Source organism: Poecilia reticulata, chromosome 4, assembly GCF_904066995.2.
Source record: "Poecilia reticulata chromosome 4, P_reticulata-male-v2, whole genome shotgun sequence".
Taxonomy (NCBI): Eukaryota; Metazoa; Chordata; class Actinopteri; order Cyprinodontiformes; family Poeciliidae; genus Poecilia; species Poecilia reticulata.
Window position 1 is genome coordinate 22,366,966 of NC_088833.1, and position 26,049 is coordinate 22,393,014.

At 40.9% G+C, this 26,049-nt stretch overlaps 1 protein-coding gene across 1 annotated transcript; it reads right to left on the reverse strand.

Moving 5' to 3' along the window:
• Positions 1 to 1,156: 1,156 nt before the first annotated feature.
• LOC103463682 (E3 ubiquitin-protein ligase RNF126) lies at positions 1,157 to 11,005 on the reverse strand. The gene is made up of 9 exons (XM_008407214.3): positions 10,860 to 11,005; positions 8,227 to 8,285; positions 6,391 to 6,451; positions 5,835 to 6,070; positions 5,676 to 5,738; positions 5,521 to 5,590; positions 5,290 to 5,383; positions 4,013 to 4,128; positions 1,157 to 3,891 (listed from the first exon to the last, which is right to left on the reverse strand). The coding sequence occupies exons 1-9, from the start codon at positions 10,932 to 10,934 to the stop codon at positions 3,685 to 3,687; spliced, it is 981 nt and encodes a 326-aa protein (XP_008405436.1). The 5' UTR covers positions 10,935 to 11,005; the 3' UTR covers positions 1,157 to 3,684.
• Positions 11,006 to 26,049: the final 15,044 nt, after the last annotated feature.

Here is a 26,049-nt window from a genome sequence, read left to right on the forward strand (position 1 = left end):
TTTATAGAAACAGCCATATTTCTCATGAACATGATTTTAATTTCCAATTTCAAGGAGTATCATGTTCAAATATGTTTGATCATTCTTTATTGCACAACCTTTGTACATGAGTTTCTACATTTACTCATTCCCCAGTGATTTACTCAACTCCCATTTCTAATTCATCATTTCACTATCAATACAATTGTTTTATCTGTTACTTAGTTTAATTGTTTTAAATGGGTGTTTATAGTAGTTTTGTATTTTGGTTTTAAGCTCTTTAAAATGCTTGTGCTAAACCTGGCTTTTTGAAAAGTGCTTCATGGATACATCTTGACAGATCAATATATCATCCACAGAAAGCAAAACAAACAAATGAATTACTAAAAAGTTTCTCAAATATCCAAGGTAAGAAAATCCATCAGATGCCTTTATTTTAAAGGAGTGGGTACATATCAATAACTGCACCACCAAGTGATTTTGAAAAAAAAAAAAAAAACACACATTTGTGCCAACATTTTGTTTTGGATCTTTCCAGCATCTTCAGGGCAACTTTTTGCTACTGCAATAAAATAAATGTAAAGGGTTTTAAACATCTTTACCACAGCTGTAAATAAACAGAGCAGGCACTTTAAATGTAATTTCAACCTCAGAGAAGAAAGTATCACGGAATATTTAAATGATTATTTAAAAATAAATTAATTTAGACATAGTTTTATTTAAGACTGCCGTTTAGATACTGTCAATAGAATTCTTAATTTTCTGCAAAAAAAATGTAAAAATTAAATTCTAACAACCTTCGCTTATATAAAAAGGATCTGCAAACTTCAACAAACCCAGTAATATAATACAGTTGGTTTTAGGGGCAGAGTCTGACTTGCAGCACTGAACTTGATATAATTGTACTTTAAATTAGCCTGCCAGGGTGCCGTCTCTGGCACAAACACTTCACATCCACAATAATGTGAAGCTGAACATAGATTAATTTTTTACATTGTAAAATCAATCTCAAAGCTGTAATTCAAATGTGCTTGTTTGTGTGTATCCACAAGTGTTCTGTCCACCACAACAATCCCTTCAGATTAAAGCCTTAGAACCTAATGTCCCGGAGGAGAATGGGGGGTACAAAGTATAGGAAATACACACATATAGCTAAACAATAAAAGGAAGCAGAGTGTAGTTTGCTTATTGATGATATTTATCAGGCAAGTGCAGAAGTAAAGGATTTCATACAGAGTTTGTTTGCGTTTTGCATCCCACTGGACCAGTCATCACTTTGAAAGTACAAAATTATCTCAAAGGCTTATTATGCATTGAAAACAGGTTCAAAAGCTTTGCTAATGTAGGTTATTGTTCCTCAATTGTTCTGAGAGTGCAAAGAACGGTGAAAGGAACACATAAATCAAGACTGCAAACCAAAGACCTCGACGGGTTTAAATATTTTTAAAAAAAATCAGTGTCCTTTTTTTAAAATTTCATCCATCCCACATCTTGCACAGCTTAGAAATGCTAAATAAAAAGGCTTCTACTCACAATACCACAAACTCAATCTAATCAAATCCAACCAAACAGCAGTTAAAACACATTAGTTTATGAGAGGTTTACATGGAATAGTTTTTTTTTTGCATGTACTGTTCAAAGATGCATCGAAAAATAGGTTGCACATTGACGCACTTTGAGATTAATCAAAAGTAAAACTAGATGAGGCTTAGAGGGGCTATGCTTTGATGAGTAAATAGGGACATCCACGTGGTTTCTTAGTTTCTGCTGGCTTTAAATCACTGCTTTTAAAAAGAACCTAAAACCCAAACTTTATCCTATTTTATGTGTTAAAGAAGAAAAACTGACTAAAATTGGAACTAAACAGATTAAACGTCAAAGAAAACTGTAAATCTGTCAACATCAATGTTCATCTAGCACTGCTGCTTGTTATTTTAGAATATAGCAATTAAGCATGCTTGACTTGGTCTTGACATATGTATTAAAATCCATAGTGCTCATTTTCTTTCCTTATATAGTCATGTTTGCAATTGAAAAATTTTCAACCGAAGAAATTAGTAAATACCTTTATTAAAATAAAATAAAATGAAAATGCATTTTTTTAATACTATGCAAGAATTAGACATGATTCCCACAAATCCTAATGAGTATTTTTTTTACACCGCCGCTATTTTGCTACAGATATTTTTTAACTGATACTTTATCTCTGAATCTTCAAATTCCAATTGAAAATTTTTTAAAGACCTATGTTTGCCAGCAAGTAGCAACATTTTGATATTTACAACAATACTACCCCAAAGATCCATAAAACAGCAAAAGCAGAGTTGGGCTAAAGATTCAGCTCTAGTTTCTGTTCTCTAACATACATTTTAGTCTTTTTAAGTAGTGCTTCTCTGTTCTCTGAAGTCAGATTTTAAGAGTTCTACGTTAGCAAAACAATTTGCCAATTCAAATTTGCGGATTACCCCCTCAGTATTCCAGCTGATAAAGTAGGAGCTCGTAGAGCAACTCTCAATTCAGTTTCCTGCAGGGGTAGGTGCAGATAGGAGATAATGACATTACTAAACAATTCTCATGGCTTATATTCCCTGTAGTGCTCCAAATAATCTAGGTTCATTTTGAGTTTGAATATCATGAGAAATGTATTATAGGTGTGTATTGCTAAAAAAAATGTTGGCACCAAAACTATTAGCATATCCCAGTGTTTTCTGACTTGCAACAGGAACCCTCTCAATCAGTGTGTGTAGTCGTTTCAACTTCCAAGACAACTTGAACACAGCAAAAAATACTTTAAGCAGCTTAAGTTTGAAGCTACATGGAAACATTGTAAGAAAAGGCAGATGTGGAAAAAAAATTCACTGCCTCACTGCATATGTGCTTTTGCAAAAAAAAAAAAAAAGGCAAATTGGGTCTGTGTTAGCATTTAAAAACCTCCAAACATCGAGAGTGCACGTTTACATCACAAGCAGTTTTTTTTTTTTTTTGTAATGCTTCGATTTTGTCACCTAAAACTGCAGCAACTGAGATTAAAAGAAAACTCAGTTTATAAAAATACTTAGGTTAGCGCGCACTGAACTTTAAAGAAAGACTAGTTTTATTCAAACAACCACTGCAACTCATCAGATAAAAATCGCTTGTTCAAAATAAACAATCCTACAAACTATTGTAAATTTTAATTGGAAAGTTACTGAAGTGTAATATTCGTTCACCACATAAATACATTTGAATGCACACTGAAGCTGCGCACTCAAAGACTTAAAACGCGACGTATTACAAAAAGGAACACCCGTACGTTTTGCCTATCGCAAAAGTGGGTCGTACGTTTGCAAAAACACTGGTAATTGTCATGGCGCTCCTGGTCTTCTACCTTTGGATTCTCCTCTTTTAAGAGGTGCTTTGAGCTCCACGAATCTCTTGAAGTTTTCACGCTTTTCCACATCCTCCCAGTCAGAAGCTGCACCGCAGGCATCTGCCCTTCCAATTGTTCACATTCCCGGTGAAGATGGTGGTGGTGGTGGGGGGGCCGGGAGGGGACACAGCGGGCAGAAATACATAAACACATGTATCACTTACCCCTGAAACAGGCCTGAGTGATCCTGGTGATATGCACTCAGGCCTCTGCCCTACAGCAGGGAGGGATTGGAGGTCACTGCTCAGCCGAGGAGCAGAAACCGGCTCATGAGGTGACGGATACAAATACCCTGCCTACGAGTTATCAGTGGAGCTCTCGTTGCTGGTGGACTCTAAGGACGGAGGGGAAGAAGAGGTGGAGGAGGACGACGACGGCGACGAGGAGGAGGAGGAAGAGGAGGAGGATGGGGAGGATGTAAAGTTCATCTCTGAGAGTTCTGGAGGGTTTGTTGCCGTGTTCAGTCCAGTCAAGCTCGTCCTGCACACTGGACAAGTGTCGTGCTGCAGAAAACAAACACGGGGGTGTTATGGATGTTTACCTTTTGTGACCCTGTTTCAAACACCAACCGGTGAATGCTTGCAGTAAACAGAAGGGAAAATGGGGTAGGATAACGTGAAATACCTGTTCCAGCCAGGGGACTATGCAATCATTGTGAAACATGTGATTGCACGGGAGCTGCCGCACGTTTTCTCCAACACTGTAATCTTCTTTACACACTGAACATTCCAGTCCTGAAGCTGAAAAGAAGTGTGTGAAAGCATCAGGTACACAGAGTATGTGAACATGACCCTTTACCAGATTTGCCCCACAGAAAGACAGTACTGTATTTTCCGCACCATAAGGCGCACCTAAAAACCTTCAATTTCCTCAAAAGCCGACAGTGAACCTTATAATCCGGTGCGCCTTATATATGGACCAATATTGAGTCACAACAGGTCTAGCAACTATGGTAAGCAGCCGCCGACTTCATTTTCGCCCGTAGAAGAAGAAGCGTGCGGTGCATGCTGGGATAGTTGTCAGAATGCTGGTTTGTTAATAAAGTTTGACTGACCTATCGACCTACCGACCTGATAATCAGGTGTCTGCAGGTCATTTAGCACCACGTTCTCCACGAACATGCTGTGCGCGAACGGAGAAAGGTGACCAGCTTCCAACCACGCCCTGGACCAGTCACGGAAGGCTCTCCTCGCCGACCGAGTCGGACTGTTTTGTTGACATTCTTTATGTCAACAAAGTGGCTTTAGACATTCATCCGGGTGCTTGGACTACATTTAAAGCCAGGTGGGGACAGAGACTGCGGTGGCAGCGGGTTGGTTGGTCTGTGTTACCCAGAAAGCAGTTGGGCACAATATTGCAACACCTACACCGTGAGTGAAACAACGACTGGGGCAGCCTACTATATAAAATACTCGGGGACCATTTCTTTATTATTACACATCCACATCTGTAGAGTACGGAACAAATCGCGAGGCAACCCTAACTGTAGCGTCTATTCTATGCGCCTTATATATGAAAAATTTTTTAAAATAGGCCATTCATTGAAGGTGCGCCTTATAATCCGGTGCGCCTTTTAGTGCGTAAAATACGGTATTATGAACTTCTACTATCAGGATGTTCTGTAGGGGATTTACCGTATTCATTATTGATAAAATGTCAGAGTCACAAACAAACAGCTACACTCTTGAAAAATACTTCAAAATCTTGCTCCTGTTGGCAATGGAAAACTTTGTCGAAGCGCTAGACTAATGCCTGCATGTTTACACCATCTTGTCAAGGTAATTGTGTGGATAAAAATGTCCAGGAAATTAGCTTGCCCACCGTGCAAAGATGGTGCAGTGGTCTGAATGTCTAGAGTTTTAGCTGCTAAAAGTTTGTTGCTTTTAGTCCTTTTTACTTACCAACATGCTCATTGGTAATTTCCACTGTAGGAAGACTTCTTATTTTGTCACCGTCAGCAGGCGGTGGACCTGAGTTCTCAAACTGGTTTAATAACTAAACAGAAAAGAAAATATTCATGATTGAATTATTTTATTTATACTTCACACTTGCAAAAAACATAACTTACTTACTTTTTATTTGTTGTTTACTTATTATTATTATTATTTTTTTATTTTTATTTTTTTTTTTACCTGTGTTATAATAGCATCAAGTCCATTAGCACCCCAAGCATAGTCCATCGGATTGGAGTGGAGAACCCCCCTTTAAAATAAGATATACTGGAGTAAAGAAACTGAGAAGCAAAGATTATCTCTTTGCTTCTCAAATGTCAGTACCACAGACTCACCAGGCCCCAACACCAATGTTTACAGGAGGTCCAAGTATTCCATTCACAAGTTGTTGGATGATTCTATGAAAAAACCAAATGACAGCCAGGGAAGAAAAAAGAACATTTAGAAAAATAGGGTGGTGCTATTAGAGAGGCAGAAATGTCTAAATGACTCACCCTTCTAAAGTAGGAGCTCCGTCGTGCCTTCCTGCTTGGCGTCTTGAACCATGACGACTTCTACTCTGCCTGGCACCGTATCGCTGCCGAGACGACGTGTCCCTTTCTGACTGGTTTTCAGCATCCCGATTGTCCTCTGTTCCTAGTCCAGGCCCGAGGTCAAAGGTGTCATCAAAGACGCTAACGGAAAACTGACCAAAGCCGGAGGGGAACATAGATAACTGCTGGTCCATATTCTGAAAACAAAAAACAACAACAAACAAACAAACAAACAAACAAACAAACAAAAACATCATAAGAAAAAATTAACAACTCAAAGCCTTATTTATAAGGTAAACTTCACAAAAGACAAAAAAAATATGTACAAAAGCAGAACTGAAAGCTATGACAAATTCAATCATGTCAACTACAGGTTCAACAAAAATGTCAGCTAAAGCAGTTTTAAGAATTGCTGACTCTGTTACACAACAGTGTGCATAACAGAGTCACAGGAGTCAAAAGGCACAGGCAGCTCCTTGTTAAAGACAAGAATCTGAGTAAAGATTAGGTTAAAAACCTCCAATGGTTGTTGGTTCTGGGATCTGCTGGAGATGGTGGACATGGACCCATTGTCAGCACTAGACAGGGAAGCAGATTGTTGACAAAGTTACAAGGGAGCCTAACAGGAACATTGTTTTTCCACTTTTTTCAAACCAGAATGATTTTAAATATCTACATTAGCAGGTTTTTGCTGTCACTTCTTGCCCAGTTTGTCACTCCTTCAAGTTCTGATTCGGATAATAATAATAATAGATAGATAATAATAATAATAGATAATAATAGAGCACGTCTCCCCAAATATTAGCCTATTCCGGTAACATGGTCATAATACCAGGTAAAGTGTAATATTAAAGCAAAAAAATAGAGAGCCCAGTTGATATTTAACACCCACAGTCAATTTTCTATCTGGAAGACTCACCCAAACAAAAGTTAGGGACTCTGTTATGCACAACTTAAAACCTAAATGTTGTGAACTTACCTGAATCTAAGTATTTAAAAGCTATGTCCTGACAATCTGATTAAAATCATCTAAACCAGGGGTGCCAAAATTTTTGAGAGCAAGATCAACTTTTTCTATCACCAGCCGCCTGAGATCTACCTCATGACACAAAGACATATAAATTGCAAATTAAACTCTATTGACTAATTTTATATGCGAATATTCATCAGTTATAGCAGAAATAATAAAGTGACAGAAAACCTAACGCAGTTTCTTCCTCAGTGAGATTCTGACACTGGGAGCAGGTTACTGGTTTCTCAGTCAGAAGCTGGTTGCAAACCTGACGCCAGCAGGTGTCAGTCAGTCATGGTAGATCTGAAATTTGGTTTGATGATCTCGATATGAGAAACTACAGACTGATAGGAGGAACCAAAGAGCCCAGTAAAGGTAAAGGCAAATCTTTTGAAGTCGGGATACAATTAATTTAATTTCACATAATTATCGCGGTTAAAACTTAAATGAAATATGTTTGTCCTATCTGATGTTTGTTGTGACATATGCTCACAAACGAACAAGGTCATTAGTCTAATTCTGTCGTTTATTGAATGTTCAGAAACTACAGCGGCTGTATTGAGCCACAGCACAACTAAACAAAGGTAAAACAACCTGAACAGACGATCAACTCTAAACCACTCCTTCCTTTTTAATCTCCGTCTCTTTGTCATTTAAGGACACCTGTTGCCTTGGCAACTGCCTGCGCCCCGCAAGCAGAGCAGAGCAGAGATTACTTTAAAAACACAACATTCAGTCCGTTACGATATCAGGTTTCCAGGCTTGATATTTATTTCTCGATCATTAATAAGCCTCTCATGAACACAGCGGTGGTTGATTAGTTAACTTAAACTCCTGCTCTGCTCGTCAGTCGGTCTTTGAGTCGCCTTTATTTTTTTATTTATTTTTTTGTTAATGGAACCGAAACGCACAGAATTGCGCAACCACCTTGTTGAAACAATAATTACTGAGATTATTAATTTTAACACATTTTGTTGATTTTTTTATAATTATTATTTTTTAATGAAGCTCCAAACGTTTAGGATCTTAGTGAATATTTTTTGATGAGCCTGTCAGAAGAGGAAGTGCTGGTCTCAGCGTCCTGGCGGTGTTCAGACTGTCATCTGCCGAGATCGACTCAACATATTGGGCACCCCTGATCTAAACGATGGGTTTCAGTGGTGGCCTCACATTCTAATGTCAGCAATTGTATGTCATCAAGGTAAATTAAGTTTCTTTTTGGTAAAGACAAAAATACCTGGATAAATATGTCTAACAATAAACAGTGGTCTAATCGTGCCTATTTATTTAAATAATTCAGGATATTTGCCACATTGTGCTTAGTTACTACTTTGCATGCACCTTCTCTCTTCCAGCAGCTCCTCAATAAATCCAGACTCACATTGTGGACACATATATTCCTGTGAAAAAAAAAGAAGGATAGATTAAAGACAAAAAGTTCAACAACAGACCTGTCACTGTGTACTATAATTTTATGAACAGCTATAATAATCTGTGTGGCTGCAATGCAGTGTAATGTTGAATGGTAAACTTTAAATTATCTATTTGAAATCTCTGAATCAAAAAAAAATTAAAAAAAAAAAGATTCCCTCACGATTTAATATAAAATTTTAGCATAGGAGCACAAAGTGCATTTTATGCCCAGGGTTTTACCCCAGGGTTTCTAACCAGTGTATTATAAGCCTGGTGGGCCATAAGGCTTTACTTGTGCCCCCACCAGACTTAGCATTGCTTATTTATTTAAGTTTTTGTTAAATGTTTGCATTTTTTAAGAATTTGTAGTTGGTGTTCAGATATTAATCTTCCAATTACACATAATTATCAGGTGATATTTTCAAATTTCCTGTCAACTTTAAACATTTTTAATTCAATCAAGTACACAATAAGAGGCGTCTGATCAATTTCAAGGCGCATGTAAAGGGCCTATCCTTACTACTAAACCCATCTCACATTAAAATCCAGAATCACACAGCCTGAGTTACCAACCAGCTGAGCAGGATTTCAACTGGAAGAGATAATTAGGCCAGATTTCTAACAGAAACCCCATGTTTTCTAGGGTTTGCAGCACCCAGGTGGCAAAATGGGATCAACTCAGCAGCTGACAGTCACAACACAACTAGTCTGTGTGTAATTAGTTTTTGTGCAACACGTAAAAGCAGCGTTTTTATATACATTTGTAATAAACTCAAGAATCAAAAGGCATAATGTAGTGAATACAACAAACAGGATCACCTTTTACACAATAAACCCAGTAATCTAGCTGAAATATAGTCATCAAGAAACAGGGCCATCATTACAAATGCATTTATGAATACATTTATAGTCTTTTTGTGTATAAACAGGGCCAGCCATAGTCTTAGATCAACATCCTGAGTGAATACCGGCAAAACTGAATCAGACAACAATTTTATGATCAAAACTATTTATAGAAGATCCAGTCAAATTCGAGATGAAACTTCTGTAGCTCCAAATTGCATCCATTTTAACCTTTAAAGAGATAACACAAAACTTAAAGCAACCTATTGATCAATGCAACACAAAACAAAAAGATGCTTAAAACATTGTAATGCGCATGTCCTGTCAGGGAGTATTTCTATGTTTAAAGATACTGATATTTATTGCTGCTCCTGTAGAAGAAAGAATGGAGAAATTAAATAAAAATCACAATCTCAACACTAGATTTAGATTTTTGAACTTTGCAAACATTATACTGTTAAGTTTATCATCGTTACAATAAATCCAAGGTATTACAAATATTAAATAACTATTCACAATAACAACACACAGCACAATCATCGACTGTCTTAGTCCTAACCATGAAAAATGTAATTATAGGTTCTTTGCTAGACATGGAAATATCTACAAATAATTTGGAAACTGAGCTACTCTTTAGTGATATTTCAGTCACAACTTTCCACAGATTACAATCCAATTACATCAGTGTTTGCTTTAAGTTTCAGTTTTTAACCTGATATAATTTATACATCATTGTTTTGACATGCCACAAAAATGTACAAACACACCTACTTCAGTGTTTATTTTATATATCGGTAAGGAGGGACATTACAATTCTGGAAAAGTTAGGTTGCAATTAGCAAAGTAATAGCATTGAAATCAGTGAAATACTAGATCAGGTTTCTGGTTACATGGTTAAAATGGAAAACCCAGCAGCCAGCCGTTCCTTCGGCTGTTGGCTCCATAGCAACCCTCCTCCAGTTTTACAGACGTTAAACAGACGTTTAAATAAGGTCTAACCACATATTATATGTACACTTATGCGTTTGTCACATTTTTATGCCACTGGCAAAGTTAGGGGATTGCATTTTATGTCTTTATTTACAGTGAAAGCAAAAATCATCTTATCGTCTTATCTGCCGTATGTGTTGCGTAGTTGTATTAGCCGTGGCTGCGGAGATCGACGGCTAATGTTTTAAAGAGCATGGCTACAGACTGACAGATCATTCTAGACCAGAGACAAGCAAGCACAACTCTGCTGTTTACCTGAGCGGCTAACCAAACTAAATATTTAAATAAATCATACGATGCGCTAAAAATATATCAAATGTGAGCTGTGCTTAAATATAAAACATATACATGTTTCAATCAAAGAATCCACACAGTTCCTTTTTGGACGTTAAATGTAGCTCCACTGACCAAAACAGCTACCAGTTAGCCTCAACACAGCCACTTGGATGCATAAGAAATTAATTAAACTCTGTTGCAAGTTGTGTAACACGAGTGGCATATATGCGAGCATAGTAAGTACGCAGTTTATGTTTTGATTATAACAAAGATAATCAGCTAAGTAGGTTGAGGTGAATGATAAGCGGAACCTCTCAGGAGGCTGTTAGCAGTGTTAGCATGCTAACGACTGTCAGGTCGCTACACCGAAGTGTATGAAAGCAAAAACAATTCCGTGGTGTTCTCCTTGACAGAGTTTTCGTCTTCAATGTTTTTTCATTATTAATACTCACGGGGAGCCGAGGAATAATCTCCAGTGAGCATCTGTGACAGAAGAACCGGCTTGTGCATGGAGGAGCTTCAGCCATCTTTAGTCTAGTTAGAAAAAAGGAGGAACTACGGAGTGACGTGAAGGACAATGCTAACCCGTGGAAAGGACGACCTTGCAAAAATGTGTATATGAAGCAGTTTAAACATATTTTTTACACAGTCAGTGGTTTCTATTTATAGTTATTTCATTTCTTTTTATGAAAGTAAAATATAATACATGTCACCGTAATTTTTAGATAGCATACTAACTCCAATCTGCAAAACGGAGTTTGCACGTCTGTACACTGAAAATGTCCACCAACGCCCCTCTAAAATAGCTGAAACTTTGTAAGAATGTACTGATATTGTCTTTTAAAAAGGATTTTGAAGTCTTTTAGCAAATTTTTGACAGAATTCAGGCATGGACTTTTGCCGTGTCGTGCTAACACTTGTGCAAACAGTCGCATTTGAACTAAACTATTCCACTGTAACTCTTACTGTAATTAATTTCGCTTTTTCCATATTTAAAACAATTAAACATAATAGTTTAATGCGACAAACTACACAGTGCGCAGGCCCAGTGTGACCACATGATGGTGCTGTTGTGCATTCGATGTGGGGTTGCAAGGTTGTTTTGACAGCCAGTTTCTGAAGATACACTACATCTCTACAATTTGACTTTTCTTTTCTTTTAACTTGTTTCATGGGTGGAAAGATAGGAAAGCCCAATCAAGAGACCGTGTCAGTTTTTCAACAAATCACAATAATAAATACATGTGTCTCACAGAAATTAGGAGTGGTAAATGTAGTAGCTCCTCAACAAACATGCATCATCACAGTGTGTTATCAGTGATCTCAGGTTTTCTCCCTGCAGGTTCTCTCTGCTGAATAGTCTCGCTTGAAGCCCAGAGGTGTGTTTATGCAATTTGGCACCACACAAGATTTATTTTGACAAGATACTTTTCCATTGGATTCCTGTCAACCTCTCTCAGAGCCCAAGGAGCATCCATCAATCTTTTGAAAGTTGTGCAGCATCTGTTTTGGAACAATACACCTAGTCAGAAACGGATTTGTATGTTGTCCTTGAGTATTTGACAGGAGGTATTCAAATTCATTTTTATCAAGAGCCAAACCTGAGCCAACAGCAAACAAGAAGCTTTGCACATGGGTTACATCCTTCACTGTTTCTGAGGGAGCCAGATTCTTTTTGGCGTCTGTCTGATGGCTGCGAGATAGCAACGAAGACCTCAGAGATCACTTGGTTACATAAGACGTGCATGATAAAGTTATTCAGTTTTATTTCAGTTTGGGGTTTGGAGTTATTTTTAACTTTGTAAATGAAAACTGTCACCAATACATCTTAAAATTAAACTATCATATAACTGCAGGCTGACATCCAGAAACATGTCTCACAAATCTAGTGAGTTCTTGGCAGAACAGTTTGACAGAACATTGGAATTGTCATCATATCCCTTTCCAGCCATTCAAGTCTCGAGAGCGTCCCGACCTGATTCCTACGGCCACAGGTCATTTCTTCATGATGCACCTTTAATTTTTTGATAGTTTTTTATTAACACTGCGACAGTTTGTGCATATACTCATCTATAATCTTGCTAATTTTATGCATTTTCTCTCCACATCATGTACCGACCTTTTATTTGGCCTTTAACCCTGGCCTCAGTCTCTTTAAAACATAAAAAACATTAAAAAAAATGTATGGCATGACACATAGACCAAATTTCTGTTGTATCTTTTCCACTCTTATTATCACAAGATTTTCCATTTGGTTATTGAGAAACCGTTCACAACGCAAGCCTCTTCAAATGTGTCTGAAAAGTTACTAGAATTGATCAAACAATTGAACTAAGCCAGAGTTTTAACATCTAATGCTGGAGAAATTTTTGACATGACGTGATGGGAATCCTTTAAAAAGTCCAGCTTTCAACATCTCTGCTTAATATAATTTTCTCCCCTAAAAACGCAATCTGTACAAATTTGCTCTGAAGTCCAATCATGTTTTCGAGTGCAGAGACACTGTGTCCATTAAATAAATACACTTTTCATTGAGAAATTGTCTGAGTGGATTGCCATTTAAAAATAAAAAATAAAACAAAATCTGTCCTTGTGGAAGCAAAATTTTGTCTGGAAGATAATCATTTGTTGCCATTGCTGTCTTGGCACACATAATATGCTTCTGATAGAATACAATAATGTCTGGCTGTGTCTGTGCGACAGAACTCGTGGCGTAACCTAGTTAGAACTTTGACGTGCCCCGTCCCGATGTTGTGTCTGATTCGGCCATGTGGGAGCAACAAGGCTGCGTCTGTCCCATGGGGTTGAGATTAGAGCGCGGCTGATAGCCCTGAAGTCTGCTGTGTCTGTAAGCTTTTGTTTCCCTTCGCCCAGTGCGTCACAGCCACTCCTGTCGAACGCTCGTCGTACCAATGCAGTCTGGGGAGTGATTGGCTGTTGGTCCGGGAGAGAACACGTGAGAAGCAGCAAATAATTTGATCTGTCTGCAGTTTGAGAGACTTTTAAACTGGATTCTGGATGTAAGTAACGTAAAGGTGTTTTATTTTTACAAACGAGTTCCAAAAGTGTGCTCACACTCCCTTAGATTTATATATATATAAAAAAAAAAAATCTTTTGCAACCTAGTTGTCAAGGATCACATTCTGCTACACTCCAAGGGGAGTAAAGTGTCGCAGACAGATATGCTGCAAGCGACACTGCTGCTTTTGTCACTGCAGACTTTTCCCAGACACTCCAGCCTGTGTTGCCCCATGCCGTCCCCTGTGGGCCCTGACTTACACTTACACAAACACCCACAGACACCCACTCACACGCATACATACACAATCTTGGCAATAACAGCCGCCTGCTTGGAACTTCCTGGGCCTCTTCAGTCATGCGTCACTTGTTTTGAGTCCAACCCATGGAAGACTCTCTCTCCCTTCAGACACTGTCTGTCTGAGGCCATGTGTCACAAGACCTGTGCATCAAGCACACGTGCACGCACGCACGCACGCACGCACGCACGCACGCACACAAGCAAGCACACATAAGTAGGATCCCAGCTCAAACAGCAAGAAAGCACGGGAAGATCAACACTGGTGAAGGTCAAAGCTGTTTTTAAGAAAATAAACTATTCACATGTATGGGGATGGATACCCTCATACCAGAATCCCAGCAGATATCCCCCCTGTAAGATGTTTTTCTACTCTACTTGTTCCCCCAGATCTAAATTCAACGGCATGGCACTGGTATCTAAATGTTTTGGATTACATCACCGAGCACCTAACAAAATATAGATGTTGCTGGAGGAACATCGGCGTACAATTATATACTTGGGTTGAGCCGCCTTTGTTGTAGTGGAGCGTTTGTGGTCACTCACTGCAGATGTTTCTGCAGCGCTTGACCTAATCTGCTTTCACTGACCCTTTGTTTCAATGACTTATAGTAAACCATATGATTGACTCTGTTTGTTATGCTGTCAGCGCTACAACTGTGCACTGACAGCATAATTGTAGCGCTGGCAGCAAGTTGAAACATCTTAATATGTTTCAATGTTAAGATTGAAACACTGAAACATGATTCAAGTCAGCCAGTCAGCTTTGTATTCTTAGCACTGAGCTTAAAAAACACACACACTGTGTTCTGCATTCACTTCATTGCCCAAATCCAAATGAAACAATCTAGATTTTTTTTCTTGGAATCACCAAATACAGTGGATCCCCAAGTGTCCACAATACATTTTAATGTATCATAATACATAATTTCAAAACCTTTTCCTTAATTAAACGTATGTCCTGTACAATTCAAATTTCTCAGAGGGATGAAATACACATAAAACTAACCTGCCAAGATAGTACTGTAGAACTACCTTAGTACTAACCTGGTACGAATGTGGCAGGAGGAAGGTGGAGGCTGCACCTGCTGGCAGGGTGATTACAAGTGAGCCAATTGCGCCAGAGGGCGCTCAGTATAAAAGCTGAGGTGAGCTGCGGACTGACACTTGTTGTTTGCTGTTGACACGTCGCGCGCTGCGCTTCCGTGTTGAGCTGTCTGTATGCAGAGTACAGCAGAAACATACGAGCGTATTTACCCCCACGTTTGATCGTGAGTGGAGTGGTTCCTGCAACAAGTGCCGACATTTGTGAGCGTTCCCATTTGGGTGCAAGTGAGAAGAGCTTGGCCTGATCGGAATCAACTGATCGCCACACATAACGCTGCTGCTTTGCCCGGACTGAGTAACCGCTTACTTAGCGGCCAAGAGAAACCGGCGTGTGGGACACGCCCACCCCCCCACTGAAGGCCAGCACAAGGAGCGGCTGCGCGCTCCGTTTCAGGCTGGATCGCTTGTTTTGCCGTGCTTGTCAAGCACAAGGACTTTTATTATTTTTACTTACACATATTTATATATTTCTTTTACTGCCTGTATTTTAACTCTTTGTTTATTTTATTTCCTTAGAGGATAGCCGGTGGTGCGCTCGGACCTGGATGTGGCGTCCCTTTTTGGTGTGATTGTGCAGTGCTTTACACAAATGGGTGGAGGGCATTTCAAAGAGTGAGTGACTTCACCGGTGTTTGTTTTGATTTCTTTGATTTGGAGCCTACCATCCAGGACCTGGTTGTACCCACCGGTAAGCCTAGTTGGATTTATTTTGCGCATTTTCTTTTTTTTGTACAGGTATTTTTATTCTTTGAGATAATAAATTATTGACTTGAAACCTGTCTCCTGCTGATTGCAAAACCGGACCTGCGTCCTTCTATTAATTCCTGGGTGATAACCCCAGGTGGCGTTGTTGGCAACAAACTAATCATATGGTCAAAACCACTGAATGCCACATTTGGCGTTGTTGGCAGGATTTTATTTGCAAATTTAAGCAGAGACTGTGTTTCAAGTGTTTTACTTTTTTTTAAGAATCTGTTTTATTGTTTTTAGGCAAAGCAGCAGCTGGTTAAGTCGTGGAATTTTAACTTTTTTTTTTTTTTCTTCTCTCCCTCTCTTGCGTTTGGAGTCTGGCATAATTGTATCACCTCTTTACGTGCCACGGTTCAATTATGGAGGCAGAAATGCAGGACCTGAAAAGCTTAATTGTTCAGTTGAGAGCTGAAAATGAGAAGTTACGCCAAGAACAGGCGGCAGCCAGGCCTGGACCTAGCGCTGCACAATCTACAGCCGCGTCACATTCCGATGCAAGCCCTTCTACAACGGAGAGGTTTGTTTTTGTGCCACGTGATAGAAAATGTCCCATGTTTAGAGGGAAGGGAGGCATTGGGTTATCTGAGTGGCTTGAGGAAGTACAGGCCTGCATGAGGGTACGTCATTTGTCCACAGCTGATCAGGCCTTCTTTTTATTTGATCACTTAGAGGGAGAGGCACGCGATGAAATAAAGTTTCGACCTACCACGGAGCGTGAAGATCCCACCAAAATTATGGCCGTCTTAAAAGAATTGTATGGGTGTTATGAATCCTATGTGGCACTACAGGAAGCATTTTTCTCTCGCCGTCAGCGGGATGGTGAAACACTGCAGGAGTTTTCGCTGGCTCTAATGAGTCTTATGGAGGCTGTAAAATCCCGTGCTCCTAGAGATTTTCAAAACGCAGAGTCATTGCTGCGTGATCAATTTGTCGAGCATGTGAGTGATGGGGCTCTTCGTCGTGAGTTGAAGCAGTTTGTGCGCGGGAAGCCAACAGCCACCTTGCTTGAGGTTAGGGCAGAGGCACTTCGCTGGGAGCGTGAGGTGCGACCGAGTAGTGTACTCAGTTTAAAATCTTCTGCCCCTCTAGCACTTGGTTCGCAGTATGGCGTTCAGAGCTGCCCCCAAGGGGCGATTAGTTCACACACCTCTGAACTGAACCAACTGAGGAACATGTTGCAGCAACAGCAGTCGCAGCTTGATCAACTTGCCCAGAGTATGGCTCGCTTGCAGAAACCCAGCCAGCAGGGCCGTTCTCGAGATTCCATTATCTGTAGGCGCTGCCAGAAAGCTGGCCATTTTGCCAGGGATTGTGATGGGGTTCGGGTTCCTGTACGGGCCTCTGAGGAATCACCTCAGGCGGCGGAAAACTATTTCCCACCGAGTCGCTGAGCCACGATTCAGGTGGGGTAGTTGTCGGCTCTAGGGGTGGGTTTTCAGGAAGGTTCTAATCTGGTGTCATCGTGTCCACACTTGGCTGTGAGCATGGGTGGAGTCAAAGTCCCTTGTTTGGTAGACACTGGTTCTATGGTGTCTACAGTTACTGAGAGCTTTTTACTCAACATTTTGAGATGTGGGTCAGGAGAAATTTCAGTCCTGTCATTGGATTCAGATTAGAGCAGCCAATGGATTGGCCATTCCCTACATAGGCTATTTAGAGCTGGATATTGAACTTTGTGGTAAGGTCGTTCATCAGTGTGGGGTATTGGTGGTCAAAGACCCCCCTGGTGGTGTATCATTACAGGCTCCCGGTGTTTTGGGGATGAATGTGATTGGTCGCTGTTATGGTGAGCTTTTTAAACATCATGGTTCAACTTTGTTCAACTCACCTGCTGTTTCCATGGCTCCAGAGTCCATTAAACAGGCTCTCCACAGATGCCATCATGCCACTACTCGACCACCAGATGATGGTAAAGTAAAAGTGTGTGGTAAGAAGGCTCACCATATTCCTGGTGGCACACTGAAAACCATACCAGCCACTTGTTCAGAGAGCTATTCAGGTAAAGCTGTTTTGTTTGAGTCTCTGGACTCCAGCCTCCCTGCTGGGCTCCTCATTTCACCTTCTTTGGTACAGGTCGCAAGGGGAACTGCTTATATCCCCATTGTGAATGTGGGTATTACAGATGTGGTTTTACACCCTCGTACCTGCATCGGTACATTGAGTTCTGTTCATGTTGTCAGCTTACCTGCAGGTGTCCAAGCAGTACCATCAGAAATTACCTCTGTGGGAGAGAAAATTGTTGCTCCTTCCGTCCACGAGCAAATAGATGCATTGGATGTGACTGGACTGTCAGCTGAGGAACAGGGTCAGGTAAGAGCCTTACTTAAGGGTTATTGCTCAGTATTTTCTGCACATGATGGCGATTTGGGGTGTACTAATTTAGTCACCCATGATATCCCTCTTTTGGATGACACACCAGTTAAACAGCGTTACAGGCGCATACCTCCTTCTGAGTATGAGGCGGCTAAGGAACATATTCACAAATTGCTGGAGGCACAAGTAATTAAGGAAAGCAGCAGCCCATATGCTAGTCCTATTGTGCTGGTTAAAAAGAAGGATGGGTCTTTGCGCATGTGTGTTGATTATAGGCACTTAAATGCTAAAACTAGAAAAGATGCCTTTCCCCTTCCTCGTATAGAGGAATCCCTGGATGCACTAGGTGGGGCACGCTGGTTTTCCACGTTGGATTTGGTGAGTGGATATAACCAGGTGCCAGTATTGGAGGCAGATCAGCCTAAAACTGCATTTTGCACTCCGTTTGGCCTCTTTGAATGGACTCGTATGCCCTTTGGTCTCTGTAATGCACCCAGCACCTTCCAAAGGTTGATGCAGCGGCTATTTGGTGATCAGCAGTGTAAAAGTCTTCTTTTGTACCTGGATGACATTGTTGTCTTTTCCTCCACAGTCCAACAACACCTGGAGAGGTTGGAGGTGGTTTTGAGTCGACTTCAAGGTGAAGGCCTTAAAGTAAAGTTGAATAAATGTGCATTTTTTAAGCCAGAGGTGCGTTATCTGGGACATGTCATCTCTGCGGAGGGTGTTGCAACTGACCCCAGTAAGACGGAAGTGGTTGCCAACTGGCAGCCTCCCACCACAGTTTCTGGACTGAGATCATTCCTAGGGTTTGCTAGCTATTATCGCCGCTTTGTGGAGGGTTTTGCAAAGCTAGCTGCCCCTCTTCACAGATTGGTTGCAGAGCTGGGGCCGTCAGGTCAAGGAAGCAGAGCGACCAGAGCATCATACCTGGTTGGACAGGGGACTGTCAAAGTAGTTTTGACGAATTGAAAACCAGATTGACCACTGCACCAGTATTGGGTTATGCAGATTTTTCACTTCCCTTCATTTTGGAGGTAGATGCAAGTTATGGTGGTTTGGGGGCAGTGCTCTCACAAGAACAAGAAGGCAAGGTGAGGCCCATAGCTTATGCAAGCCGTGGTTTAAGACGTACAGAACGCAATATGCTGAATTATAGCTCCATGAAATTGGAGTTTTAGCACTTAAATGGGCTATGACTGAAAAATTTCGGGATTACCTTTTGGGCCATAAATGTGTTGTCTTTACGGACAATAATCCATTGAGTCATTTGGCTTCGGCCAATTTGGGAGCAACAGAGCAGCGTTGGGCTGCCCAGCTGGCATTATTTGACTTTGAAATCAAATATCGTTCTGGCAGAGCCAACAAGAATGCTGATGCTTTATCAAGACAGCATCCTGTTGGTGTACAAGATTTGGACATTATGGTTCCTGGTACATCCCTTCCTGAGCCCTTGAGAGAAGTTTTTCAGAAAAAAAAACAGGTCACTCAAGACGCTGTTATGGCCTTGCCTAACCATACCATCTCTGAAATTGGTGTTTTCCAGCAGGCTGACCCAACTATCCAGGAGTTCTTGGTTTTCTGGAGGCGGAAACGGCGCCCAACTGCAGACGAGCGTCAGGAGGTATCCCAGCAGGTTCTGATGCTACTCAGACAATGGGACAAGCTAGTTGAGGAGGATGGCATTTTGTACCGGCAAGTGTATAAACCTGCTGGTGGTGAGTTAATCTTACAGTTGGTGTTGCCAACATCTTTGAGGGAAGAAACATTTAAAAAAGTTCACCAGGAGCATGGCCACCAAGGGGTAGAGCGAACATTGGAGCTCCTACGTCAACGCTGTTACTGGCCAGGTATGGCTGCAGAGGTGGCACGCTGGTGTCAGACCTGTGAGAGATGCCAAGTAGCAAAGCAGTCTCAGCCACAAGTCCGTACATTTATGGGACATTTGCTAGCCTCCCAACCTAATGAAGTGTTGGCTATTGATTTCACACTGTTGGAACCCACAAGCAATGGACTTGAGAATGTGCTGGTCATGACTGATGTGTTTAGTAAATACACCCTTGCTTTTCCCACCCGAGACCAGCGTGCTTCAACTGTAGCCCAGGTCTTGGTGAGGGAGTGGTTTTTAAAGTTTGGCATACCTGTCCGAATACATTCGGATCAGGGGCGTAGCTTTGAAGGTCTGCTTATTCAACAGTTGTGCCAGTTGTATGGCATTGAAAGATCACGCACCACACCATATCATCCAGCCGGTAATGGTCAATGTGAACGGTTTAACCGAACCCTTCATGACCTATTACGAACATTGCCTCCCTCTCGTAAAAGAGACTGGAGCTCATGCTTGCCACATGTTCTATATGCTTATAATACTACACCCCATCAGGCAACCGGTGAATCACCCTTTTTCTTGATGTTCGGACAGGAACCTCGGCTGCCGGTTGACTTTCTTTTAGGAAGAGTTCAAGAACCTGTGGCTGGAAGTGTCCATGATTGGATCCAGGAGCATCAGGCCCGCCTTCAAGTAGCTTTTGAGGGTGCTCGTGGAAGGTTGAGGGTTGCAGCGGAGCGCCGCAAGAATCACCATGACCAACGAGCTCAACATGCTCCCCTGAAGGTTGGTCAGCTAGTGTGGTTAAGGGATTTCACCCCACGAGGGCGTCATAAGATCCATGACCTATATGGCCCAGTAAAGTATAAAGTCCTCAGAGGGCCTAGCGAAGGAGGTTCAGTATATACTATAGCACCTGTAACTGATCTAGCTAAAATAAGAAATGTCAATCGCATACTGTTAAAGGTGGTGGCAGAAGAGTCTGGAGAAGGGGCCATTGGTCCCAGCTCACCACTGGGTGATCATCAATCTGAGGCTGAGATGTCGGGTGATGAGGATATGTATGTTTTGATGAGTAGCAATCCTCCTGCTCCAACAATGGTGCAGGCTAACCAACCTTTTCAGTCAGGGGATCCACAACCTCAGCTGCCAGGTCCATCAGGCATCGCTACTCATGGGGGAGTAGCACCTTCCAGCCATTCACCTGGTCCTTCTAGGGCTCAAAGTGAACCAGTTTTGCGGCGGTCAGCAAGGACAACTGCAGGCCAGCATTCTAACATTAATCATCTTCCCAGACCCGCAGGTGAAGCTCCACAGGCTGTAGACTCTCCTGATCCTACAGCCAATTCTATTTGTGTCCTATTTAGACCATGGAATTGAGTCGTCGGGGCGACGACACAAAAAGGGGGGGTAGAATGTGGCAGGAGGAAGGTGGAGGCTGCACCTGCTGGCAGGGTGATTACAAGTGAGCCAATTGCGCCAGAGGGCGCTCAGTATAAAAGCTGAGGTGAGCTGCGGACTGACACTTGTTGTTTGCTGTTGACACGTCGCGCGCTGCGCTTCCGTGTTGAGCTGTCTGTATGCAGAGTACAGCAGAAACATACGAGCGTATTTACCCCCACGTTTGATCGTGAGTGGAGTGGTTCCTGCAACAAGTGCCGACATTTGTGAGCGTTCCCATTTGGGTGCAAGTGAGAAGAGCTTGGCCTGATCGGAATCAACTGATCGCCACACATAACGCTGCTGCTTTGCCCGGACTGAGTAACCGCTTACTTAGCGGCCAAGAGAAACCGGCGTGTGGGACACGCCCACCCCCCCACTGAAGGCCAGCACAAGGAGCGGCTGCGCGCTCCGTTTCAGGCTGGATCGCTTGTTTTGCCGTGCTTGTCAAGCACAAGGACTTTTATTATTTTTACTTACACATATTTTTATATTTCTTTTACTGCCTGTATTTTAACAATTTGTTTTATTTTTATTTTCCTTAGAGGATAGCCGGTGGTGCGCTCGGACCTGGATGTGGCGTCCCTTTTTGGTGTGATTGTGCAGTGCTTTACACAAATGGGTGGAGGGCATTTCAAAGAGTGAGTGACTTCACCGGTGTTTGTTTTGATTTCTTTGATTTGGAGCCTACCATCCAGGACCTGGTTGTACCCACCGGTAAGCCTAGTTGGATTTATTTTGCGCATTTTCTTTTTTTTGTACAGGTATTTTTATTCTTTGAGATAATAAATTATTGACTTGAAACCTGTCTCCTGCTGATTGCAAAACCGGACCTGCGTCCTTCTATTAATTCCTGGGTGATAACCCCAGGTGGCGTTGTTGGCAACAAACTAATCATATGGTCAAAACCACTGAATGCCACACTAAGGTAAACTACCTTAATACTACCTTGTTGAAGCACATAGTATGGGTCCATCAGCATTCCACATTTTGACTTGGCAATATTCTCCCACTGTAACTTGCAAAATTCATGTTATTCATTAGATTGTGAGGACATGTCTTGTGCAATCGATTATCTGCCTTGTTTAGTTCTGGATTCCAAATAGACCATTCAAATATTTGAATTTTCCGCTGCTGAAGCCACTGTGTTGTTGGTTTTTGGTGTGTGACTGTGGTGCGATGCTGATGACACAAATCCTCCATCTTCATCTTTCTAGCGGAAAGATGAAGTAATCAGTAATCAGTTTTTAGGTCAAACTGATTGGTAGTTAGAACTTTTGATAATCTCACCCACCTTGATAAAACTCCACTTGTAACCCCAGAAAATGAAGGTGTGCCTCTATGTTCCACGTTAAGAGTTTACTTCCTTCTTGTTAGTTCAGACATATGGAGAACGCAGCACATTCTTGTCATCTGTTAAGCACAAGCAGTGATGGTTGGAAATGACTCACAGCAGTCTTTCTGACCAATTTAAATCTTGTAAAGTCAGCTTTGGAAAACCTCAAGGTTTTGTAACTTGGACCCGGGGTTTCTCTAATTACTGATGACTGTCTTCACTTTACCAAAATAATCACACGGTACATAAACAGTCCTGTGTAATGTTTTTGTACCCTTCTGACTGATATCTTTGCACAATGAACTGAACCAGATTTTCCGTTGTAGTTGTTTATATTCATCCCTCTAACAGACTTGTTTGCTTTTCAGTTGAGCTATACAGGATATTTGTCACATTTAAAAAGTAAAAAGGAAAAAAAATATCAATCCTCATCTCAACCTTTCAAGTTTCAAGCACCTTGATTTTTTTAACAGAGGTGGAAACACCGTAATCCACTGTATGTTTGACTAAACTGTGGAGATAAGCTCTTGAGGATTGTAATTGTGTGTCATACTCCATCTCAGTGTGATTCTCATTCTACATTACAGGACACAAGAGGGCCTGGTAGCAGATAGTGAGGACATCTGAGGAGGTCATCAGAGTACACATGTCCTCAGTCCAGACTCCTGGTTTCAAACATTGTCTGGTTTTGTTTAATGCTATTGGGTGTGCAATGACATGACAACAACAAATTGAACTAATTGGATTTTGCTGCTTCCTTTTCAGACATGAGTTCCAGACTTCATGATAATTTAATAAATCTTAGTTGGTAGCAACGCGGAATATAACCTGGCACTTTCCTGTTGCCCACAGAGTATTTATTAAATGCCTAAGAGATGCTCAGCATTATCAGTGCACAAAAGGATGACATGTACAGCTCTGAAAAAACAAAAAACTACAAAAAAAAAAAAACAAACTAAGAGACCACTGCACTGAACCCCATGGAAAACTTCATGGTTATTCCACCAAATATAGATTTCTGAACTCTTCCTGAGTTAAAACATTAGGTTTGTTGTTTTTAAATGAGTATGAACTTGTTTCTTTGCATTATTTGAGATCTGAAAGCACTGCATAGTTTTTGTTACGTTGACTATTTCTCGTTTTCCTTCAAATAAATACTTGCAATACTTGTCTCTGAAATTTATGCTTGGAATGCATTTCATAGAATAAAAGAACAATGTTCATTTTACTCAAAAATATGCTTATCAAAAGTAAAATCAGAGATCAATCTGATTTTAAAGTGTCCTCTAAGTGTAGTCTTTCTGGGGTACCTCTGGGAACCTCGCTAGTACCTACTATGTTTAGTCTATTATATTATTACTTTGTTGGTGACCAGAAAATTATTCTCAAGTACCGTTTGCTTTGTAGGTAGCTTTAAGTGTTATAATGGTCAGGCGTTCAGAACTTGGGGTATTTTTTTTTTAAGTAACAAAATTAAATTTAGTTCATTTTGTCTTCAGAACAATGTTTTTGCTGAACATATGTGGGTTGATCTAAATAAAAACTCAAATCATAACTTTAACTGAAAACCATTTATAAGATGATAAAAACATAAACATAAAAGACTAAAGCTGAAGTGGAAACATCCGATTGTTCCCTCCACAATGATCACCAGCAGACTTTTTCTACATGACTTCTAATTTTCAGCTGTTGATCCAAATGAAATTGAGTTTCAGATTTTCTGTCGTCTCCTCAGGTCATTTCAGATGCATCGCATGCTAACCATGTGAGCTGAAGTCACACAGCTACACAGTATAATTTACTCAAAGCCAGATGGCTACTAAAGTATTTCATTTTGTCTGGGGTAAAAGTTTCAAATCTAACAAAGTAAGATTTGTTAGATTTGGCAAATGGCAAGCTTTGCCATTTGTCGTCTTTCTCTCTCATTCTTTGAAGACAGTATTTGGTGTGAAGCATTACAAATGATCTGTCACTGCATGAGAATATAATGTAGCTGCCAATTTCTAGCAATGCAGACTGTGCAAAACTGACACTCATCATTTTGAGATTTGAATTAGTGTGTCCAACTACAGAGTAACAGATGTGCAGCACTGTGGTCTGCGAGGAAGGATACCACAAAGGCTTTCTAAGTTTATTTGTGGTAAACCATTCTAATTGGACTTGCCAAAGCTCTCCCAGCACTTAATCTAATTAGATTTGTCCCACGGACTGAATGGCAGCTGCTTAAGCTATTCATTGGAAGGAATCTGTTCAAATTCTTCTTTGCTAAATCTACAGCACTTATGGTAAAGCGCAATATTGTTCATGCAATGCCAAGATAATAAAATTTCCTTACATAAAGCCTTATAAAAAGAACATTATTTTACTGTCTTGAACCACTTAAGTTGACTTTTAAAAATATGGCCATAGACTTGCAATATTTGAGACCTCAAATAGGTCAGTTAAACTCAATTTGGAACACGCCTTGAAGGAAAGTGTTGGTCAATTGTCAAAATTATATGGCTTGTTAAATCCAAACTAAAATTAATTTACTAATAACCCTATTAGGTAGGTGCGGAGGCAGGGGGGAGGCAAAGTAATGCTCCTCAGGGGACACAGGGTCTCTCCAAAGAGCATCGCATTAGACCAATGAGCATTGCTGATTTTAGGTTGCTGTTGTTGTAAGCTGCATTTTCCTCAAGCTAGACCACACACAGAGGCCACACAGAGGCAGTCTCCCAAAGGACAGTGTAAGGAAGTGAAACAAATCATGGAGAGTAGTATGGGACAATTAGCATTCTAAACAACTTCCCATTTATCCTGATTAGTTTGTGTTTATCTAGTACGACCGCCCTACCCCCCCTCCAAAACATCATGTTTTTATTCAACCTGCCCAGATTTTACACCCTCGCTAAAGGCTGTGGCAGAGTAAGCTGACTCGGAGCTTAAGTGTCTGAAAAAAATTATTTGCTGTTGATTTTTGATGTACAATACCCATCTTGGCGTTCAATCCGAGTCCCTGAAACTGCGGGCTTTCCTCCAATCATTATAGTAACAGCATACCTATGCTGATCTGAGATCATAAAAAAACATTTCCAAGAAACCCATAAAACGTCATGTGTAATATCATGAGCTAGACTGAAGAGCCGGCAGTTGTGTCAGCACAGTGATCAACTGTCAAAGGAAAATATTGAGCACATTTGGAAAATGTACATGGCTTGCTCAGTAACATAGCAACACTGGAAAAATTATGTCCCCTGATGGAGTGATAGATCTGACATCTATTAGTTTCAGCTGTGGGACAGAGCTGTTTACAATCCAGTGGCGGGATCCAGAGGCTGGGTGGTCTCCCGAAACACACTCCAGAACTCGGTTTCATCACAACTCCGTTTGAGACGTAGGAGCTGACTGGTGTGCTTACTGGAAGTAACGGCAGCAGGTTCTGGAGGAAACGATACCATGTGGACGTTGTTGAGAAAGAAACATATCAGAGCAGGATGACCGCACACCATTGAAATGTCTGAGTGGGCGTCACATGTGTTTTTAGGAATACAAACAACTCAGCCAAAGGTT

Excerpts from the sequence above, each read along its gene's own strand:
- LOC103463682 (XM_008407214.3), bottom strand. The coding sequence starts at position 10,934 with ATGGCTGAAGCTCCTCCATGCACAAGCCGGTTCTTCTGTCACAGATGC. Across the intron at positions 5,739-5,834 it reads GGAGCTCCTACTTTAGAAGG|AATCATCCAACAACTTGTGA; the intron begins GTGAGTCATTTA and ends GTTTTTTCATAG. Across the intron at positions 4,129-5,289 it reads AATTACCAATGAGCATGTTG|CTTCAGGACTGGAATGTTCA; the intron begins GTAAGTAAAAAG and ends ACTTCTTTTCAG.